Source organism: Lonchura striata, chromosome 28, assembly GCF_050655825.1.
Source record: "Lonchura striata isolate lonStrDom1 chromosome 28, ASM5065582v1, whole genome shotgun sequence".
NCBI classification, from domain to species: Eukaryota; Metazoa; Chordata; class Aves; order Passeriformes; family Estrildidae; genus Lonchura; species Lonchura striata.
Window position 1 is genome coordinate 2974622 of NC_140730.1, and position 22550 is coordinate 2997171.

General features: G+C 51.4%; 2 protein-coding genes across 5 annotated transcripts in view; both read right to left on the reverse strand.

The window, feature by feature from the left end:
• Positions 1–22550, reverse strand: part of PTPRS (protein tyrosine phosphatase receptor type S) — a 133603-nt gene that overhangs the window by 32467 nt on the left and 78586 nt on the right. Inside the window, exons 7-13 of the mRNA XM_085562391.1 lie at positions 14024–14293; positions 10750–11331; positions 9812–9945; positions 9506–9650; positions 3705–4010; positions 1274–1467; positions 436–462 (exon numbers count right to left, since the gene is read on the reverse strand). Coding sequence (XP_085418517.1) covers positions 436–462; positions 1274–1467; positions 3705–4010; positions 9506–9650; positions 9812–9945; positions 10750–11331; positions 14024–14293 — 1658 coding nt within the window. The remainder of the gene's footprint in view (positions 1–435; positions 463–1273; positions 1468–3704; positions 4011–9505; positions 9651–9811; positions 9946–10749; positions 11332–14023; positions 14294–22550) is intronic.
• Positions 19768–22278, reverse strand: LOC146765053 (uncharacterized). Of its 4 annotated transcripts, XM_085562390.1 has the most exons (3): positions 22032–22278; positions 21289–21949; positions 19768–21206 (listed from the first exon to the last, which is right to left on the reverse strand). In XM_085562390.1, exons 1-3 carry the CDS (start codon positions 22126–22128, stop codon positions 21008–21010), a joined length of 957 nt encoding a protein of 318 aa, XP_085418516.1. In that variant the 5' UTR covers positions 22129–22278; the 3' UTR covers positions 19768–21007. The 4 variants fall into 4 exon arrangements, with proteins under 4 accessions (XP_085418516.1, XP_085418514.1, XP_085418513.1 ...); XM_085562388.1 differs by having other exon boundaries at positions 19768–21949; XM_085562387.1 differs by having other exon boundaries at positions 21289–22278.

Genomic DNA, 22550 nt, shown 5'->3' on the forward strand with positions numbered 1-22550 from the left:
ACAAAGCAGCCCATCTGAGCTCCCTGCTCTGGTGGAAGGTGTCCCTGCCCCCAGCTGGGACTGGAACAAGATGGCCTTTAAGGTCCCTTCCAATTCAAACTATTTTAGGATTCTCATATGTTCAAAGCAGTCCCAAATTCAATATGCCATCTGCTTCCCCATGGAGGAGCAGCAGACCCATCTTTCCTTCAGAGCCAAAGGGAAGACCCTGTGGGATTGCTGCATGCTGACAAATGACACGATCACAGAGGGGCACAGAGCAGTGACAGGGAGGGGACAATGCATAGGAACACCATAAACAGGCTCTAAAACAGGCACACTTGCACTGCCAAAAAAAAAAAAAAAAAAGGAAAAGGAAAATAACACACCACAACAGGAAGTGGGAGAAGGGAAGAGGCAGAACCAGCATGGGAGGATTTTTATGTTTTTACTTACGTATTCAGCAGTGTCATCTGTTTCCCACTGGGCAGAGAACAAGAGAGGTTTGGCACATGAGAATACAAGAGGGGAAAGAAGGGAAAGACAGAGACACAGCATGAGGAAGGAGTCCCTGAGCAAGCAGCCACACAAGGTCAGAAGTTACCAGGCAAGCATGAGGGAAGAAGTAGAGTGGGAGAAATTAGTAGATTCCACTGTGGCCTTGGCCTGAATTAAAAGACTTCCCAGACACAGCAAGGATGAATGGATGGATGGGTGTTTATCTCAGTGCTGGGACAGCAGTTCATACTCTTCCACAGCAACATTATCTGGGAGCACAAACAAACTGCAGAGTGACAAGCACACCTTGTCACAGGTGCCCATATGGACCTTCTGCAGAGTTACACTGCCCAGGGCAGCTGTGTCACTCACAGCCTCAGGGGCTCGGGCAGGTGAGCCTGTTGCTGCAGCCCCCAGCTGGGTAATAATTAGCATTGACTCCATGATTGTAGAAGGCTGAGCAATTGCTTTATTATTATATCATCTTATAGTATATTCTACTATACTTACACTATATTACAGTAGCAAGAGCTCTCACTAACTAACTAGAAAACCCCTGACTCTCTCTCAGAGTCCTGACACAGCTGTGGATCCAATTGGTCATTGAATCCAAACACCACCACCAAAATCCAATCAGGCAATCACCTTGGGTAAACAATCCCCACACCACATTCCACATGGGCGCAACAAGGAGCAGAGACAAGAATTGTTTTGATTCCCTTCTCTCACAGCCTCTCTCAGGAAAAATCCTCGGATGGCAGGATTCCTGCTCTCTGTGGCCATAGCCAGCCCTTACCTGGGCGTCTGCCAGCATGATGTCCTTGATGTGGGGCAGCCCCCTGGCCTCGCCGTTCTCCATGCGCACATAGTGCACCTGGTAGCCGCGGATCTGGCCGTGCTGGCGGCTCGGCACCGGCGAGCGCCAGAACACCTGGATGGCCGAGGAGTTGAGCACCTCCACCTCCACCTTCCGCGGCGGAGCGCTGGGCACTGCGGGGAGGCAAGCAAGGGGCTCCAGTCACTTGGGGTCGTGGTCGGAGCCCGTCCCTGCTCCTCTGGGATGTGCACATACTGGATCTGAGCTATATTCAGCTGAACGCCTGAATAGATCCTCGCCTGTCACTGGTGTCTCAGTTCTGTGGGATTGTGAAGTTCTGTGGGATCTGATCTGCGTGGCCTGGACTGTTTAGTAAGAAATGACACAGAGTCATCAGAAGGCTGAGTGGCATAAAGCACACCTCTTTACTTTGGACAGCTCCTTTTATACACTGTTTTGATCCAGGTAGATTGGTCATTTAATCAATACATTTCACCTGATTGGCTAATTAACAAGACACCCTTTTATAAACAATCTTATGAGAATAGCAAGAAAACAGATATTAGGAAAACAACACCTGCAGGTTGCTTTTAATAATAAGCTATCATTGTTTGTCTCCAGCTCCCTAAAGTCTCCCAGGCCAATTCTGGGAAAACTTATCTATTTTTCTTGCTCTCTCACTGGGCTGTCACATCCACAGGATGGGAACAGGCCCATCTCATCAGCCAGCCAGGCTCCACAGGCTCCTGTGTGCCCAGTTTGCTCAGATGGAAGGAACCATTATAGCTCCAGATCTCCTTCTGAAGGCAAAACGGATTTCCAGAGAGCCAGAAACGCCCTGGTCCTGCCTGCAGGAGGTCAGGGTAGAGAGGATCAGGAGAGGGTTTGTCCTTGGAGTTCCCTCATCTCTCTGGCAGGACAGAGGGTTGGTGGCTACAGCCACTGTGGAATCTCAGGATGGAAAAAAGGGATGTCTCAGATGGAATTTGGGCTGAATCTTTGGAAATACTACTACTACTGCTACTACTATTACTACTACTATTACTACTACTACTAATCACACTGGTAGATGAGGATGGCAACCTCATCTACCAGGAAATCACAATTTCTGAGATGGGTACTCTATGTTGCATTTAGATGTGGGCAGAGGCTCAGAGAAACAGGACCAACACTGGGGACAAACTTGGCGCTTTTTAAAAATTCTTTTTATTTGGAATAGGTGAAGAACACCTGAAAATTTTTGTTTATATGCTATTTACTTTACATATATTATTTGAGGTCCTCACATTGAGGGTGCTTCTCTCCCTTCATGCATCCACTCATACTTTTCCCTGGTTTTATTTTACTGTAGAAATATCAGGAAAATTCAAGTCTCTGAGTGGGGCCACTGAACTGTTGTCACTCAAGGTTTTTGAAACTTTAACAGACTCCTTGTTTTTATGACTGACAAAAGCTCTGACTTAAGGAGGAGGTAGTAACAAGGAATGTGTGGGAAGAGCTCTTTAATATTTTAAAACATGTGCTCCCAGGCACAGGGTGTGATTCTTGGGGCTGTCCCATGCAGGACCAGGAGCTGGACTTGGCTGATCCTTCCAGCTCTGGATATACAACGATTCAAGTTCTGGCAGCCTCAGAACAAAGGCTTTTAGTGCCTTGGCTGCTTCTAGATCAGTGAGCATCTTTTTAGGGGAAGTCAAAACTCAGATATTAAGAAAGTCCTCACACATCCAGGGCAGGAGAACCCTACAGAACCCCAGTGTTCAGAGGGCTTGGGGTGATGGCACCAGAGGATGCCACACCTTGGATCCCTGTCCTAGGTTATAATATTGGGGTGTATTCCATTACCACCTGGAGCTGCAATCCCTTTCCTTCCTTATGTCGTGACTGAGAGGTAAGTCCCTCCAGGAGGACCTGTTCTTTTAGCCACATGGCTGGTAAGATCACAGCATTCTGTTGTGAGATGCTCTGCACAGAGGGAGGAGCCAAACGATGCCATCAAGGATATCAGTGGGGTTGTGCAGACAGCAAGGAGATCCTCTCTTCCAAGAGGAACAGCTGAGACCTTCTCTGCACTGGACTTCCAGAGGGAAACTACATCAGTCTACAGGACCACTGCTTGGACAGAGCCATATCTGCTACCACTGCCCCAGCCAGCGAGTGTCAGGTTGTATCTCTAACTCTGTCAGTGGTTCTTCTTTTGTGCTATTGTATGTATTTGGTTCTTTGCTCCCTTTTTTCCTGATAAATTGTATTCCTGACTTAGAGCCTCTCACTGGCTTTGCTTTTCAAACTAGGACAATCCCACTCCAGCTCTGGCCTGGCACCACTCAGGAACCACAGGAAGGGCCTGGAATAGCAACAACCCCCCTCCAGGGCCGGGAGAACCCAAAAAAAAGAAAAGCTCACTCACCATCTTCATCCGTGCGCACGATGACCGGCGAGCTCTCCGGGCCTGGCCCCACCTCCGTGTGAGCCACCACGGTGACGCGGTACTCGGTCCACTTCTCCAGGGACTCCAGCAGGATCTGACTGGTGGTTGGGGGGATATCATTCACCTCCTTTAGCTCCGTGTCCTCCGAGTCCAGCGCTCGATAGTGGACGCTGTAGCCGGCCAGGACGCCGTTCTGGCTCTCGGCCGGAGGCGGCCGCCAACTTACCAGAATGGCGGTGGAGCGGGTGCTGACACATTTTACATCTTGAGGGGGGGCAGACGGTTCTACGAGGGGGGAAAATTCAGGAGCGGGAAAGGGAAAGAAGGGAGAGGGGAAAGGGGAGGGGGGAAAAAAAAAACAAAAGATGGGAAAGATAAAAGAAAAAAAAAAAGGAAAATGATAACAAAAAAATCTAAAATAAAACGTACAAAAGTTTGGTTTAGGAAGATAAAATTAAAAGAGAAGAGAGCTTTTTGTTGTGGTCTTTTTTTTTTTTTTTTCTCCAAAATGAAGAGGGTTTTTTAAAAAAAAAAAAAAAAAAGCCAACAGAAATTAAATGGGGCATCAAAACTGAAATGGTATAAAGCAAAGGACTAAACCAGCAAGCGGGCCAGCCAAGAGGGGTCCTGCTGCTTCCACTAAGCTGGCACCAGCTAAACACCCAGCTGCACCCTATAAAAGCCCTTTCCTTTGGCTCCCTGTTTTACAGCAGCCTGGCAAATCCTGCTCTGGCTGGGAAAGCACTTTCCAACCTCAGTCTCTGGGATCTTGAATTTCTTTGAAGGGATCTGTGAAAATTAAGTAAGAAAAGCAAATCTTTTGCCAGGAGGCTTAAATTTAAGAGTCTGTACCTCCAGATGGAAGTGATTAGTTGTCCCCAGACTGGAGGAGGCCAAATCCCACAGTGGGAATGCCCAGGACACTGCCAAGCCATGGTGTTTAAAGAGGAGGCTTTTGAGAAAAGCACTTGCAGAAGGAGGGAGGCAGTGGGTTTGGTGAGGTATTTGGGTATCCAGGGGATTTTCCAAAGCAGCAGCAAGCCTAATTCCCACTGCACTCTCTGCCTGGACTATGCCAGGGTGTTTCTGCACGTCCTGGGAGAAAACCTTGGGAAGTGTGGCCCTAGCCAGGCACCTTCTCAGGGTGGCAGCAGATACCTGTTCAGGGGTGACCAGGAGGTGGGGAAGGTGGAACCTACAGCTCTCCCTTAAAGCTCCTCTGGTTTCATCCCCTGCCCTGGGCAGGAACAGCTTCCACTATCCAGGGGCTCCTTCCTGGTCCTGAACACTTCCAGGGACTAGAGCACGTTTCTGCCAGTCACTGAGGACAGCTGATCAGCCCAGGGAAGCAGAATGTGATACATTCTCAAGGCAAAACAATAAATCCAGTATCACCTAACTGCAATAAAGAGCTTTTAACTCTCTGCAGACAGAGCAGGAAACTGGGGTGAACTCACAAGCCCCCCAGGTATCACCTGCAAGAAGCAACAGATCAGTGCTAGTCACTGCTTCTCATTCCTCTGATGCTTTTTAATCAGCAGAAAGCTCTTTCAGTGAGGAATGATTGTTTTCAAACCTCTTACTCCCATTCTTGAGTCAGATGTTTAGGCCCAGTTTGCCTTAAGGACTCTGCTAAATCCAGTCACACTTAGCCCAGCTGGCACTGGAGCGAGAGCCACACAGTTTCCAGGAGCCTCCAGGAGACAGAGGGAAGTGGCTTTTCAAAAAGGGCAGAGATAATCCCTCCACTGCTGTCTGAGCACCCTGCCCAGTAGGACATTTTGGGTGTTTTCCTTCTATTTTTATGCACTATTGCTGTCTTTAACCTGGCAGAATGACCCCCTTCTCCCCAGCACTCCCAGTGAGGAGGCTGACAAGCCCTGGCCATGGCTGGCCACGCAAAACAACACAGAAGATGTCAAATGAACCAAACCAAAAAGAATAAACTGGAAAATAAAACACAAATCAAGCCAATAATTTGAAACAAAAAGAAAAAACAAACACCAGAAAGGAAATCATAATAATAAAATAATACTGATATAAAAAGTGACTCTTTCCAGAACATTCCCAGTCTGTTTACCTACCTTCCACGCTTCAACTGCTAACTTATAAGACTTTCTTACAAGAGAACAAGAGGAACTGAGCTACGAGGCCAGACCAAGCTCCTGGTGGGTTTCTGCACATGACTGGCTTTTAAAATGCCACTCTGCTCATGATGAGTCCCCCCCGAGTCCTCCCCCTCAGCAGAACCCCAACTATTCCAGAAATGGCAATTTTGGACCCCAATCTGTTCTGTTTTGCTAAACTGTCAGCACAAAGAGCAGGACAGCACATTCCCAGCGACAGATCTCCTTCCCTCTGGCTCTCTCCATCTGCTGTGATTGCTGCACCACCTCTCCAGGACAGAGGTGCACTGCTCATCCCATGTCCCAGAACCAGCTCAAGGATGGTTTCAAGGTATGAAGGGACAGACTCAGCCCTCTCCCATTGCTGCCATGGTGCCATTCCTTTTTTTTTTTTTTGTCCTCATCAGAGGCAGGGCATATTAAAATCCACCTTTCCTGCTTAGTTCCAGCCAAAGCCACCACAGCTGAGAAACCCACTGCAGAGAGGGTCTGACCTGACCTACCCTTCATCCTGCACCTCATTCTGAAAGCCCCAGGAAGCAGAGCTCAGCTCCAGCTGGCACTGGGGTCACTGTCTGCGCTGCCACGCTCGCTCACTCACCCTCTACGCTCCAGCACAGGGACCTACTGAGAGGCCCTGGGGTGAGGCCTCCTTTTGGGATGGTTTTGCACTTTCTCTGGCCAAAAAGGCAGGGTGGGGGGGTGGGTGATGGGGGAGAAGGCCCAGGTCCTGCCTGGCCCCCATCCCCGTCACCCCTGGACTGCAGCAACGGAGGAGAACAGCCAGGGGTGCTGGCTGGCCACGCTGGACACGCCTCTGGGAGCTCATGGCACTGTTTCCTTCACAATCCAGCCCAACCTGTGTGACCCTGGGGACGCTGGGGACAGCGCCAGGAGCCCAGTGCCACCAACCCCACCGGGGCTGCGAGCTCAGCTCTGCAACCAGCCCTTCCCTGGGTGGGGAGCCAGGCACAGGCAGGAGCCCCCAGCCAGGAGAGCTCTGCCATGGCCTGCTGCTGGTTCCACCAGTGTTTTGGGACCCCTCCCCACCCTCCCAGGGCTCCAGAACATCCGGGAGTGTCTGCAGAGCCACCAGCGGTGAGCCTGCAGCCACAGGGTGGACTGTATTTGTGAATCTGCTTGAGACCAGCCAGTACTCACCTGAGCTGCACCATTTACATGCTTTAAAGTTGACTGTCCAAGCCACAAGAATGACCCTTACTGACCTTGCACAATATCATGTTTTTTAACCCTTTAGGTACCATAGACTTTGGGTATTTCATTCACTTTGTGTACTGTGAGGAGGGGGGCAGGAGGGAGAGCGGAGCTACGTGGAGGGAAATCCTTCCTTGGGCAGGAACAGAGGGTGAGAAAGCCCCATTGTTCCTCTACACCTGCACATGCAGCCTCACAGCACCCACCCTGCCACCCCTGCCTGCTGACCACGCTTTGCCCTCTGGAATTTCTGACTGGGAGAGCTGCCAGGGAGCCTGGGAAGGTCATGGCTAAACCAGAAAGGGCAAACCAGCTTCTCCCAGCCATGAGAGTCTGTCAGTTTTACGAGCTATGTCTCTGGTACTTGAAGAGTTAAAACCCAGCTACTTCAAGAAGAAAAAGATACTTTACCTTTAGTTTAATGGATTTTACTTTGGTTATGATGCTCAGGAGGAGCCACCCTGGCAGGAAGGTGCAGGGAGGGGCTGCCACATGCGGGTGGGTGCTGGGAGGGGACAGCAGGAGCAGCAGGAGGAGCAGGGAGAGGCTTTGTCATTCCAGAGACAAGATGCCATCGTGGTGTGACATCGCCCAGCGAGGGACAGGGACAGCAGGGAGCTGGCTCATCGGGTGCAGGGCATGCAGGCAGGCAAGCAGAGAGCAGAAGAGAGAAGAAAGAAGAGGCATGGAGCAGGCCAAGGAGGAGCTGAACGGAAAAGGAGCTGAGGAGGGAAGACACAAAAGCCTGTCCCGAGCCAGAAGGTCTGTGAGCCGAAGGATGTCACCCGGACCAGGGAGAATTGACTCGTTCCTCCAACAGCCAGCCAGGAAAAAATGTTTCACCGTGTTACAGGACACTGACAGCTCCCAGCTGATGTTCTTAAGAGCATTAAATTAATGAGACTTTCCCTATGAAAGCTGAGCTACAGAGAGAGAAACCCGTCCGTGTTCTGGGCAGATGCCAAGTTAGAAAAAGCCCCAAAGCCTTCCCTTTTCCCAGATCCCCTTTTCTTCACCCTTAAGGGACAAATTTTCACTAAGGCCTACTGCCACCAGCTCCCACACCCCTCTTCCAGCTTGTTTTATTGTAACCAGAAAAGCACAATTCCCGGACCATCTTTGCCTCCCATCCCCACAGGTCTCAAGGAGAGAAACCCCTTGGAAAACAGAAGCAGAGTGAGAGTTTAACACTTGTTTCTTCAGGTTCTTTCAGTTCATTTCCCCCACCCCACAGAGATGCTCCCTCTGACAGTACCACACTGGGATCAGAACCAGCAGATGTGCAGCAGAGTCAGGAAAGGATTTTCCTATGGAACGTAGAGAGAGTATGGAGAAAAAGAAAAGAAAGAAAAAAGGGGAAAAACATTTGAAGGAAAGAAAAAAACAAAAAAATCTTTGAATGGAGTGGAGGCCTGAGAAAGCCCCAGTAAGGAATTGTGTCTATGCAGAAACAGACTCCCCTTTCTTCCCACTCCTCAGGGGACAGAAAGAGAAAGAGACAGGGAAAGGGAGAGACAGCAGGATGTGATAATTAAAAAGCCCAGCCGAGAGCCTGCTGCTCCCCCTTGTTAGAGACTCTGAGGGATGGGAGCAGGGCTCTCCCCCCTCACACTGGTGACCAGAGCCACTTCTGAGTTAGTTCTGCTCCCGGCTACTCCAAACTGCAGCAGAGTGATTTAGTAGAGATGAGAGGAGACAGAAAACACAAAGAACAGCTGCCACAGCCACTCATGCAGTGAAAAAAACACCTCATTTAAAAGCAAAGATCTGTGAAAAGCCCAGGTTGAGATATTGCCATCCAGGGTTATTGTCCCCAGGGCAACAGCGAAGGGAGACAATCCATTAAACTAAAACCAGCACGTTTTGAGTTGCATACACTCCATCCTGGTGTCATCAATATCCCCCTCCTGGCCTCCACAGGGCTCCTCTCTCCCGCTCTGCTGGAGCCCAAACGGGACCATTCCCAGAGCTCCAGGCCTTCCTCCCCTTGGCTGTGGAGGTGCTCATGGCAAAGAGCATGGGGACTGCTTCCCCAAAGGCTGGGGAAGGTTGGGCTGGTGAACAATCGCCTTCCCTTCTCCTCTCCCTCCCGCTTCCCCACCGTCTCCCCGCTGCCCTGCTGGTGCCCCTTCCTGACAGCTCGTGCGGGCTGTGGCTGCCATCCCCTGAGCATGCTCAGCACCACGGCCGGCGTGGCCACCACCGAGCCCTCACGGCTCGCCACCCCGCGAGGACGGTGCTGCCCGGCCCCCCAGCACCCCAAACCCCAGCTCTGCTCCTGGCTCGGTCTCAAATCGCTGGTGAAGGCAGAGGGGAGCAGGTCCCAAAGGTGTCAAAGGAGCGGAACGCCAACCCCCAGCTCCGTACCCCTGTGCCCACCATCTCTGGCTCCCTGACCGTGGGCCCCTCAGAGAAGGGTGGGAAAGGAGAGACACCTACTAGACTGCAAGGTGCGCTCTCGGACCTCCGGGGTGAAGGCCCCCAGCCCCAGGGCCGAGCGGGCGGCCAGCCGGAAGACATACTCAGTGTTGGGCTTCAGGCCTTCCACCGTGAACGAGGTCGTGGGCTCGAAGTTCTTCAGCACCTGGGATGGGCGAAGGGGGAAGAAGAAAATAAACCCAAACAACAGGCAGCAGAGATGAGGCCTGCCCAGAGACACCTGCCCTGCTCCCCTCGCTCCGACACCGCAGGGAGCGGCGGGGCTGGGGACCTCCTCAGCCCCAGCCCTGCTCAGTTTGGACTCACCTCCTTGCTGTGGTCTCCTTCCTTGTAGAGGAGCTCGTACTTCACTATGATCTCCTGGCGTGGGGGGCTCCACGACAGCACAATGCTCGTCTCGGTCTTGGCTTCTGCTCGGAAGTTCATCGGCTGCCCGGGAACTGGCACGGAGAGGGAGCCGACGGGGCAGAGGAGGCAAGATGAGAAACAGGAGAAACCACATTAACTTGGCTAATTAGGAGGCTCTTGCTCTGTTTTCTTCAAAGCCTGTGTGGGAAGAGCACGTCAGCAGCAAAATGCCACACTGCAGCGTGGGCAGGTCCTGCCTCTAAAGCTGTGGAGTTACATCCCACTGCAGGACTTCAGCGTATCCAGAGTTGCTGGAGATGGAAGAATCCCAGTAGATCACATGCCTCTTTCTCAGCAGTGCAGAATACAACCCTTCCCATCAATCCCAGTATTACAAGATTCTGGGAGTAGGAAGCCCATGAGCAGCCCATTGAGGACACAGGGTTTCCTCCCATACCCCAGGCCAAAGATGTGCTGGGTGACAGCCTGTGATAAAACACTTGTGTTTGCAGCTCAACACATAAGGCTCATTCCCCACTCATCTCTGACAAAGTAGTTCCTGGGTACTCCAGGGAGAGTTTTAAGCGTCCACCACTACATGGGCAGTTTTACATCTGTTAAAGACATTTAGAATCATGGAATGGTTTGGGTTGGAAGAGACCATAAAGCTCATCCAGTTCCATGGGCAGGGACATCTTCCCCTATCCCAGGTTGCTCCAAGCCTGGCCCTGGACACTTCCAGGGATCCAGGTGCAGCCACAGCTGCTCTGGGTACCCTGTGCCAGGGCCTGCCCACTCTCCAAGTAAATAATTCCTTCCCAACATTGCATCTAAACCTCCAAATCTAACCGGCAGCTCTCCTTCCCACAGCCCAGGTCAGCGACACAGGTGCTCACCTCCTTGCTGTGTCTTAACCTGGATGGGGTCGGACAGGGGCCCGTCCCCCACGGAGGTGAAGGCCAGCACTCGCACGGTGTAGGTCTCATCCTCCAGGAGGCTGCCCACGGTGGTCAGCAGGCTGTCATCCACGTTGTGCTTCTGCCAGTTGCTGACGGGCTGGTCGGGCTCCATGGTGTAATAGACCCGGTAGCCTCGGATCTGCCCGTTGGGCTCCACCGGTTCCTCCCACTGGATGATCATGGTGGTGCTGCTCAGCATCCGGCCCTGCACGTTGCGGGGGGCACTGGCAGGAGCTTGTTCCCCAGTGCGGGTGACCACCGACTCACTGGGAGGCCCCTGCCCGATGCTGTTGACTGCAGAGACCCAGATCTCGTACTCGGAGTTGGGGCTGAGCCCCCCGATGCTGTAGCGCGTGGTGGTGATGTCCTCCTTGATCTGGTAAGGTCCATCCTGGCTCTTAGACTTGTACTCAATGACATAGTAGGACACGGGGTCTGGATTTCCAGAGTCCCAGGTGATGGTGATACTCGTTGCTGTTGTCTCTGTCACCACTGGCGTCCCAGGAGCCTTGGGAAGTGCTGAGAATCAGGAAGAACAGGCATTTAAAAAAACCCACAGATGCTGATATGGCACCTAATTGGTCTGGTTAGGGCTGCAGGAGGCAGAGGCACAGCACCAATCGTGGCAGCTCAGGAAAGTGCTGCTGGAATATGAGGAACCTAGTTATCCACTCTATTATCCTCCTTAAACTGCTCCACCAAAGGCAAAGTGTTCAGCTAAACATCTGGAATCATTAGCACAGGCTTCAGCTGCACATCCACCCTCCTGGGGCAGGGAAGGAGAGCAGCTCCTCAGCTCCTTCCCAGCACGTGCTCACAGCTCTGCTGAGCCTCCACCAGCAAGGAATGGCACAGGGCAGGCTCTGCTCCCCAGAACAAAACTCCAGAAATGCTGGGAGGGCTTCCCCTCAAGCCACAAGCTGTGTTAATCCTCATCTACCCTCTCCCTCAGCCAGGGAGTTCCCCATGAGCCTGCTGGGGACTGCACGCTGCTCAACACTTTAACTGCACCTGATGCATGTTCTCACTTCACCTGTTCTCAAGCTTCTCACTTTAGACCCTTTTCAACTTCTTCTTATCGTGGAATCCCAGAATGTTTTGGGTTGAAAGGGGCCTTAAAGCCCATCCAGTGGAACCCCAGTGGGACACTTCCACTGGCCCAGGTGGCTCCAAGCCCTGTCCAACCTGGCCTTGAAGCCTAACTTCTCTAGACCTGATCACAGTGAAGCTCAAACTTCTCCTTTCACCTTCTGCCTGGGACAGATGCAGGTGCTCACACACAGAACAGTGCAGGGAACATGATCCAAACTAAATTACAAGAGACAGAAGCTACCAGCAGGGTGACATTTGCCATGTGAGGAGACGGGAGAGTTGGAAGCAGAAACAATCTGCCCTACACAGCAGCTTTTTAGATTGAGAGGGTAAGACAGGGAAAAAAGGGAAGGAAGGAAATACTTAGGAAAATAAAGAGGACCTGAGTCCAGCCCCAGGCATCTTTCTGCTGGCACAGGAGCCCCACTGCTTGTGCAGAAGCTCAGAATGGGTGTCACACCAAGATTCTCTAGCCCCTACTCATTTCTCTGGCCAGACCTTCCTCAGACAGATCACTGATACACCAGGATTGTTTTTCCTCACCCCTCCCTTTCTCCCAAGTGTTTCTCCTCTCCCCCACCCATGGATCTTTTTCCACCCCACCTTTCCCAGATCCCTCATGGGCAACACCAGTACTTGGAGCAGACAGCAGCTCACACAGAGCTCTACACTCACCCAACCTCAGGGGTTCCTGCTTGTGTTTATTACTCCCCTGCTGAGGACAGAATAGATTGAAGATGGCACCCGTGCTCCTCTTGGGAATCACTAGCTGGAAGCTGGGCTTATTTCCCATCTTGCTGAGACAACAACGGCCACTAAGATGCTGGAACTAAGCTCTACTGCAAGGGTGCACATGCCAGAGATCCTCAGGGCCTTGGCTGAATCTCAGCCCTTGGAACAGGATGGCATGCAGGCTCCAAGCCATCCAAGGCTCCTTGCACAGTGCCCAGCCAGCCTCATACGTCAGGACAGACACAGCATGCAGGGATTTGAGCCACAGTTTTCTTCATAACAACCAGCTCAGGTGTCCTAAAGTGAGGGAAGGTCTCCAGCCACCAACTTTCTCTCCACTGTGGGTTTCCTTGTGTGTGGGATCCCCAAGGACATGCAGAGATCCCAGCAAGGGGCACTCATGGTGCACAGGTCTGTCCTGCTGCTCGTGCTCACAGAGCTCCATGTGTACACACAGGTAAGGACAGGGACTGACACTCCTGCAGCCAGGTGCTCACGATACAGCCACTGTGTCCCTGGCCATGCACACACATCCTATACATGCAGGACACCAGGACATGCAGGACTGTGTCCTTATCCATGGACACACATCCCACTCATGCAGGAGAACCAGGACACACAGGACTGTCCCTATCCATGCACACACATCCCATTCATGCAGGAGCACCAGGACATGCAGAGCTGTGTCCTTATCCATGGACACACATCCCATTTGTGCAGGAGCACCAGGACATGCAGAACTGTGTCCTTATCCATCGACACACATCCCATTTGTGCAGGAGCACCAGGACATGCAGAACTGTGTCCTTATCCATCGACACACATCCCATTTGTGCAGGACACCTGGACATGCAGGACTGCCCCTATGCGTGGACACACATCTCATTTGTGCAGGAACACCTGGACATGCAGAACTGTGTCTCTATCCATGGACATCCCATTTGTGCAGGACACCTGGACATGCAGAACTGTGTCTCTATCCATGGCCATCCCATTTGTGCAGGACACCTGGACATGCAGGGCTATCCCTATCCATGGACACACATCCCATTTGTGCAGGAACACCTGGACATGCAGAACTGTGTCCCTATCCATGGACACACATCCCATCTGTGCAGGACACCTGGACATGCAGGACCGTGTCCCCTGTGGCAGGTCAGGCAGGCACAGGCTCTCCCCATGCAGACACACGATGACACAGGCACAAACCACGGCACATTCCCACTCTGCTACACGTGCCACCATCACTCCCATGCACGAGCAGGACACGTGCCCAGGCATCCCCTGCACTCATGCTCGGACACTCAGCTCTGGCCGTGCCCGCACGCCTGCCTGGCACGTGCCCACTCCCACACGTGCACTCAGGACCCTGCTCCCACTCCCTTACATTTCACCGTGATCTGGGCAACGGCTTCTATGACTCCCAGGCTGGACATGGCCACGCAGGTGTAGTTGGCAGAGTCCTTGACGTCCGTGAGCTCCAGGACGTTCCTGCCCACGGGCATGTCATCCTCGGGCGTCAGGTCCTCTGCTCCCTGCATCCACTTCACGTAGGGCATGGGAGACCCCACGGCCACGCAGGTGATGTTGACGTTGCCCCCGGGCATGATTTCATGGCTGACAGGGAGGATGGAGAAGCGAGGGGCCACACGGCGAACTGTGGACGAGACGCACAGAGGTAACAAAAAAACAAAACGGAAAAGCAAAGCAAAACAAACGAACGAACAAAAAAACGAAGAGGAAAAAAAAGAAAAAAAAAAAGAAAAAGCCAAAAAAATAAAAAAGGAAAGGAAAGGAAAAGAAAGGAGAAAAAGAAAAAAGAGTAAAAGATAATTTAAATATAGATGGGGTTTGTCATAGTTTATTTTCTTCCTTCATTAAAAACGAAACAAAAAAACAAAGAAATGAAAAAATCAAAAACCAAAAACCAAAAAAATGAACTCCAAATAAATTCGTACTTCACAAACAATATATAGAATATAGACATAAAAGCGATATTTCATAGCAACAGGGTTCCATTGATCAAGATTAGACCCATCACAGCACAGATAAATACACAAAAATTTATTAGCAATTTCTCATCTTTACTGGCAAGAGCTGGCATGGCGAGAGCCCAAACTTCTCCTCCGTGGCCGCTGGGGCCCCCAGCTCCCCGCTCCACACCCCGGGAACCTGCTCCTCCCTCTCCCAGTGGGGTCTGAGGCCCGGGTGTCCTTCTCCTGAGGAAGAGAGAAGGTCTCCTTCTCCATCCACCACCGCTCGGCGTGGTCCAGGTGCCCCCTCCAGAGAGGGGCCCTCTCCCACCCGGGGCTGCTGCAGACATGGGGTGGGGGCCCAGGAGAAGGTTTGGGATGGAGATGGAAACTTCTCAATGTTTTGCCTTGTTGGACCCAGAGAATTCAACAAAGAGAGAAGTATCACATCCCCAAATGCCAGACGCTCCACTTGAGAAGTGAAAAGCAAAAGGATAAACGAGGGAGGAGAGGGAGTCCCCGGAGTGGGACAGAATTTGGTCGGTGTCTGCGTGTGAGAAGCGTCCAGGGGAACACAGCCCCCCTGGAGCGAGAGAGAGTGTGGAAAAGATGAGAAACTCTAATGAAATTTTTGTGGTTTTCGGGTATAGAAACCCTAACGAAGCCTCTTTAAGATCTGACACGGTTCCATCGATAGATGCAGCTCTCAGAGTCACAAACATCATGCAAAATAGGTAAAAAAGAGAGAGAGAGAAAGAGAGAAAGAGAGAGGAAAATGCAGAGAAATATAATTTCTGGGCGGCAGCAAATGCCCACATGGATACTGGATAGAAAGTGAGCGACAGAGAAAGGAAGGAAGACCAGGAGAAGGAGAACAAGAGGGGAGCGGAGAAAGAAGAGAGAGAGAGAGGGAGGGGAGGGGGAAACCCACTTTAATGCTGCATACTTTTTCTAGCTGATGTGACTCAATGTGGTGGCTCACATTGTCACATCTCAGCCCTGGCGGAATAATAAATAGAATAGAATTAATAAGAAAAACAAGGTAATGAAACTTTTAACGTTGAGAAAACAGTGACATGTTCTGTGCATCTCCTTAGCAGAGAGGTGGATGCAGCTTCCAGACCTTACACAGGAAGAACATGGACGCACAGGGGAGGCTGTGGTTTCCTTGGCTCCATTTTCTGAGCTACCTGGGCTGGCTGGAGAGATGCTGGGTGCCCTTCTTTAGTGGGGAAAGGACAGAGGAGAATGTGTGTGGATCAGAGAGGGCCCAGGGAGGGGGCTGAGGGCAGGGTCTCCTCCGACAAGAAAGACAAAAGGATACAGGACCTGGGGGAAATGCAGGAACTGCAGCAGCTGGAGGCTAGCAGGGGTGCAAGATTCTTCCAGCTCCAGGGACAGCCATGCAGGAACTGCCACAGGCAGGGTGGGCGAGGGGCAGGAGGGTCCAGAGGGCTGAGAACTCCCTGTTCCTGCTGCCTGTTCCCAGGTAACTTCTGCACAGCCTCTCCAAAGCTTGGTGGCTTTGCCTCATGCCAAAGCAAAGCAAAGGACAGCAGGGCTGAGCCTGCCATTGTCCCTCCCAGTGCCTACAGATGTCTCCTGGAACTGTCTTGGGGCTTGCTAGTATTTATCTTCCAGCTTTGTTTTCCTCTTTCCAAGGGGAAGGGCACTGCCAGGAGAGGCAGAGGCTGTTTGCTGTTTAGTGGGGCTTTGGCAAACAAAGGCCAACTGCAGCCCCTGCAAGGTGACAAGGGACATTGTCACAGCAAGGTTTGCTCTCCCCATCGGGCTGTCAAACCCTTTTCTGTGAGAACCAGTAGCTAGGAGCCAGCACTGGGAGGCAAGGAAGAGAAGACTTCCAGATTGGTGGCATTAGGAGCTTGGAGGTGGCAAAGGGGAATTCCTGCATGCATGGATTTGCAGAGAGAACGGGGGACATGCCCTCAGCTGGGAGAAGGATGGGGATGTGGAGGGAGGGGCTGCAAGCTCACCTGGCCACTGACACTAGAAGATGATTTGCTACCTGCAGAAAGGTGTAAGGAGGGTACCACGGTGTTTGTTCCACCTCAGGCACTGGCTCAAAGGATCAGGAATGTGCTCCTTGCTCCCTCCTGCCCCTAGGGAGAACATTCAGCCCTAGCCACGAGGCTGCATCCCTGTTTCCTACTCCATCCTGCTTCCAGAAGTACCACACTTCAGAAAATGGAGCCAGGTGGAAACCACACCTGTAACAGTCTGAGACAAGATGGAGAAAACTTGGAAAGAAACAAGTGGGGTCAACATGCAGACAGATCTGGGGTGGGGATGACTCTTCTGAGGGGGGGCTGGTATGTAACCTTCCGGAGAGGGGAGGCAAGGTGGGAAAGGTGAGGAGGAATGGGGAGACACATCCGGACAAGATCCGGCCAGCAAACAGCATCAACAGCAACAAACAACGGCAGGTGGGATGCAAACACTGAGTTGTCATGGGAACAGAACAAGACAATTAATCCAAACCGAAGCTAATCGCAAAGAAATGAAACCCAACTGAAAAAGAAAGGGAAAAAATAAAAAAAGAAAACAAAGAAAAGAAAAAGAACAAACCAGAATTTAATAACTGAAAAGCATCATCTGATGTAGGGCGGAGTGCTGAGAATCGGAGTCTGAAGGGAACCGACTGTTCCTGGCTGTGGTTTGGGGCAGGGGAGGAGAAATCCACTCACAAAACACAAGCTCAGGGGCTGCACAGAGCACGTTCCCAAAAAGCTGCAGAGCAGCCCTGCCCTCCTCCTGACAGCTCCCAAGGTGCAGGCAGCCCTGGGGTCTCAGGGATCCTTACTTTGGGCTGCTTTAGTGGTTTTTGTCACCCTCCAAGGGAAGCACCCAGCACCTCTGGATGCCAGCCCTCAGCATCACCCGTTCCACAAGGTGGGAGAATTTGGAATAGGGCTGATAGGAGCCCAAAACGGGCAGCAGCACTTCCTTCGTGCATCCTGGTTTAAAAAAAAAAGCTAGACTCTCCTGTGTGCACAGATATACCAACATCCACACACTGATCTAGGGTGGGAAAAGAACTCCAATTAAATGTTGGGGACCTCAGAGAGTCCCCTGGATACAGCCCTGTGATGGCTTAGGGCTGTGACAACCACAACAGGCACAGGGTTCATCTCTGGCTACCCAGAGCCATCAGGCAGCTGCTGATTTTAATTGCTGGAACATTTGCATTTGGCTGGAGAGAGGGAATTTGTCAAGCTGAGAATCTCTGGGTCAGCCTTTAGGTCAAGGCCCAGGAGGAGGAGAGTCGTGGTGGAAAGGAAGCTGGAAATGGAATCAAGACCAATTTCACTTCTGGGTCCAGCTCCACAGCAGCTGAAGGAGAGGAATTTCACAAGAAAAAAATTGGGTGGAGAGATCCCTTCCATTTTGCCATCCAACATTTTCAAAGGATCGGGAAGAACAGAACTGCCCCCTCTAGAAAGGAAACATTGGGATGGGGCAGTCAGGGCTCTGCTTTACTGACACTTGTCTAATAATACTTTTCCCAGTTTCTGGTGCAAGAAGGACCTTCCCTGAGTTCCAGGGGTGTTTGGTTTCCAGGACAGCTTTGCCAGACCCCGCATGCGTACACGGACGTGCATGCTCCATGTGCAACAGCTCCCGACAGACACACACAAGCAGGCACACACAAACAGACATTGTCCATGGCCAAAAAACTCTCAGGAGCCTTTTTTTCAAACAAGGATACAGCTTGTTATGGATAGAACCAAATTCCAGGACTAGAGCTGGGTGTTTGGGGTGCAATTAAATTATTTCAATGCAGAGAAGCCATTTCAGAGGCACAGGGAAATTTCTGAAGTGCAGTTAGTTATGAGTCTGTTTAATTGTTAGATAAGCATTTCACACTGCAAATCTGCACCCCAAATTGTGCTTTTTTAAGAAACAGAACAGATCCATAACTTTTCACACCCTTGGGATGCCAATTGGTTTTGTTGCTGCTCACGGAGGCAGAGGTTGACCCAGTTTGTGTTCTGTGAGTGGCATTTTTGGCTTTTTTGGTCCCAATTAGCACGGCTCAGGTTCCCCATCACCACTCGGGGTCCACAAGGTGAGAGGTGTTTTTGCAAGATTTACAGACCTGATTGGAAGAGACACTGGGAGATCCAGTGGGTTGACTTTTGCAACACCAGAATCCATCCTTAAAATGTGTTCCCATGATGCTGCTAATGAGACAAACCTGAGGACCAACCAGTTTGTGCTGAGGAACACCACCAGCTGCTCTTTTAAATCCCCTTCCAGATTCCCTCAGAGAGAAAAAATGTTGGAGGAGGAGCAAGGTGGGTAAAAGTAGAATGTCCTGGACAAGAACCTGTCACTTCAAACCCCGATTCACATTAAACCAACTCAAAGAGAAATGCATCTTATACCTTAAAGAAGAAATTAATCGGAAAAAGAAAAGGAAACAAAAGAAAGTGAAGTGACTGGTTGAAAGCACCAAACAAAACCAAATGGTATTAAACATTTTGACACTCAGCAAGCTGCTGCTCCAAATGAGGTGAGAAGGCGGACATTATTGGCCATTTTGGGGAGACAGGAGTCATTCCGTCTTGCTCCAAAATGAGGAGGGGTAGGGGAAAGGGTGCCAAAATAATGTGCAGCCTCTACATTATTAGTGAAGCTTAGATTACACCTGTCCTCCCCTCCCAAATGTGGTCTGGCCCTGCCCCTGCGTGTCCGTGCAGCCGCCTCTGCCTCTCCCTCTCCCGTTCCAATTCCAGGCTCATTCCCCTGGGGTGAGACCTTTTGGGCTTTGGATTTCCGACCTCTGCCCCTCCACAGGATGAGAAGCTTCCCTCCTCCTGCCCATCTCCTTCCTCATTTCCTTCACAGTAAATAAAATAAATAGGTAAATAGGTAGATAAATAAAGAATGAGACCAAGGCTTGGATTTGGTCTGGAGGAAATCCATTACCTTCCCAATAATTGTTACTTTTCACTTAAAAAACCACATTAGCTGAGCGACAGGCTGGCTGAACATCTCTGGTCTTTTGCAATTCTTTTTTTTTCTGTTGTTTTTTTACAGGATTTAACAGAAAATAATCAGAATCCAATTGTTTTTCACGCAGCTCTGTAATTTTAAACACAGACTTGACTGTTTTAGTTTTTGTTATTTTAATTTGACAAGGTGTAATCTAATTTTTTCCCCTAAAACAAAGAGAACAGCGATGCAAAAGGTGTAAGAGACACAGGCAGGCAGAGATTTCGAGATCAGTACAGCACAGTGTTCCTGCAAAGTGCCCTCTATAGAGAGATAGTCATGTATATACATAGATATATACACAGTTTGGATTTTTTTTGGTTGGTTTTTTTTTGGGGGGTGGCTTTTTGTATCCATTTCCATTTCCTGATACCCTTGAGAAATCCTTCTGCAGAAACACAGTGAAGTTTTTGTTTGCTTTGTTTGGTTTGGAACTAGAATTTCAGAGCTGAGGACACCCCAAACACGGACAGGGCGCTCCCCCACCCACAGAAGTGCTAAAATAACCCTTTAAAATCATCCCAGAACTCTCCATCCCTCAATTTTAGCACCTGGAAACTGGGCACTGCAGAGGCAGCTGTACAACCCAGTGGTGGTTCTGCCTCCCTCCTTCTCCATTAAAGAATTTATTATCAATCTAGTCTAAAAAGGTATTAAAATTCCTACAATTTAAAATACCAGTGACTGTTTTGACCTTGTGGCTATTTGTTAAATCTCTAGTGCACGTGGAATTATTTCCTTCAACCTCTAAATGGGATTGAAAGGGAAAAGTTCAGCAATGGTTCCACCTGGAACCAACTAACAGCTCTAGTCTGATGGTCAAATTACTCATGTGCCGAACTTAACCCAGGCTACAGGCTAAATTATTGCTTAAATTAATCACATTTTAATCTATTTTGAAGCTTTATTTCCTGAGGTGCTCAGCACACTATCCCTGCCCTTTCTGTGGGTTTTATTTTAATTGATTTCCACTAGTTCAGCTCTTACATGTTTTGCCCTGGCCTGGTTTCATCTTTGGTCTCTCAATGAGCTGAGGTTTTCCAGAGAGCCTTGGGAGTTCCTGGCAATGTTCTCAGCAGGGCTGCAGAACCTGGCTGGGGGTGACAAAGCTTGTGCTGATGGTGACAAGCAGCAAAGGCAGGCCCTGAGCAGGGACCGGGCTGCTTTAAATGCCTGCTGAGCCATTTGCAGCTCCCTGGGCTGGAAAAGAGCAGAGCCAAAAGAAGCTGGAGCAGAGAGCAGGAAGGATTATCCCTGCAGCATCCCAACTGCTGCCTTTTGTACCTCCTGACACGGCCCCGCTGTGTGAAAAAGGGGGAAAATTCTTAATTCTGCTGAATTCAACCACAACAACGTGTCCTGTACCAGCAGCAGCACGGCCCTCACTGCTCACCTCTCCTTCCCTCTGGCCGTGGAGGAGCGCAGGGACACGAGGTCCTTACACACAGGCCTCCATCCCAGCCAGCAGCTGCATTTTGGGATCGAACCACAGCAATCGAGGTGGCCGCCTGCAGCTTCCCAGATGAAGAGGAGAGCTGCAAAGTGCTGCATTCCCAGGGGGCAAACCGGCTCTGGCCACAGGTCCTGGCTGATGGGACACAGATCCTGGCTGGGGGACAGAGGTCCTGGCTGAGGGGACACAGGTCCTGGCTGGGGGACAGAGGTCCTGGCTGAGGGGACACAGGTCCTGGCTGAGGGGACACAGATCCTGGCTGGGGGACAGAGGTCCTGGCTGGGGGACACAGGTCCTGGCTGAGGGATACAGGTTCTGTCTGAGGGACAGAGGTCCTGGCTGAGGGGACAGAGGTCCTGGCTGAGGGGACACAGGCCCTGGCTGAGGGGACACAGGTCCTGGCTGAGTAGACACAGATCCTGGCTGATGGGACACAGGTCCTGGCTGATGGGACACAGGTCCTGGCTGGGGGACAGAGGTCCTGGCTGAGGGGACACAGGTCCTGGCTGATGGGACACAGGTCCTGGCTGAGTAGACACAGATCCTGGCTGATGGGACACAGGTCCTGGCTGATGGGACACAGGTCCTGGCTGGGGGACAGAGGTCCTGGCTGAGGGGACACAGGTCCTGGCTGATGGGACACAGGTCCTGGCTGGGGGACAGAGGTCCTGGCTGAGGAGACACAGGTCCTGGCTGAGGGACACAGGTCCTGGCTGAGGGGACACAGGTCCTGGCTGAGGGACACAGGTCCAGGCTGAGGGGACACAGGTCCTGGCTGATGGGACACAGGTCCTGGCTGGGGGACAGAGGTCCTGGCTGAGGAGACACAGGTCCTGGCTGAGGGACACAGGTCCTGGCTGAGGGGACACAGGTCCTGGCTGAGGGACACAGGCCCTGTCTGAGGGGACAAAGCTCCTGGCTGAGGGGACACAGGTCCTGGCTGAGGGTCAGAGGTCCTGGCTGAGGGGACACAGGTCCAGGCTGAGGCGACAAAACTCCTGGCTGAGGGGACATGTGCCCTTGCTGGGGTAATGGTTGAGCCCCCAACATGGTCCCTGATCACAGACAAAAACACCACAGAGTGCTCTGGGCTGGAAAGGACCTCAAAGTGTCACCCCTGCCATGGGCAGGGACACCTTCCACTGTCCCATGCTGCTCCAAACTTTGTCCAACCTGGCCCTGGACACTTCCAGGGATCCAGGGGCAACCTCTCAACACCACTATGGGCAGGCAGCTCTTCATTTGCAGGATTTTGAATCCATCCTTTCCTGCAATCACTATGGGCCACAGGTTTGGTGGCACTTATGTCCCTAGGGATACAGAGAAGCATCCAAGGAGACTTCTGAAAGCCAGGTGAACTGCATGGCTCCCATAAAAACCAGGATTCCCACCAAGGTACTAGCTTGCCCTTAGAACTGCATCCATCTTCTCACCAACCACAGGTGAACCCTGGACAGGTGCCTCAGCCTAAA

Bases quoted from the DNA above. Each gene is read 5' to 3' on its own strand.
- LOC146765053 (XM_085562386.1), bottom strand. From the start codon at position 22,128: ATGTTGGGGGCTCAACCATTACCCCAGCAAGGGCACATGTCCCCTCAG. The intron at 21,207-21,268 runs CTGTGTCCCCTC...ATCAGCCAGGAC, and splicing joins CTCTGTCCCCCAGCCAGGAC to CTGTGGCCAGAGCCGGTTTG.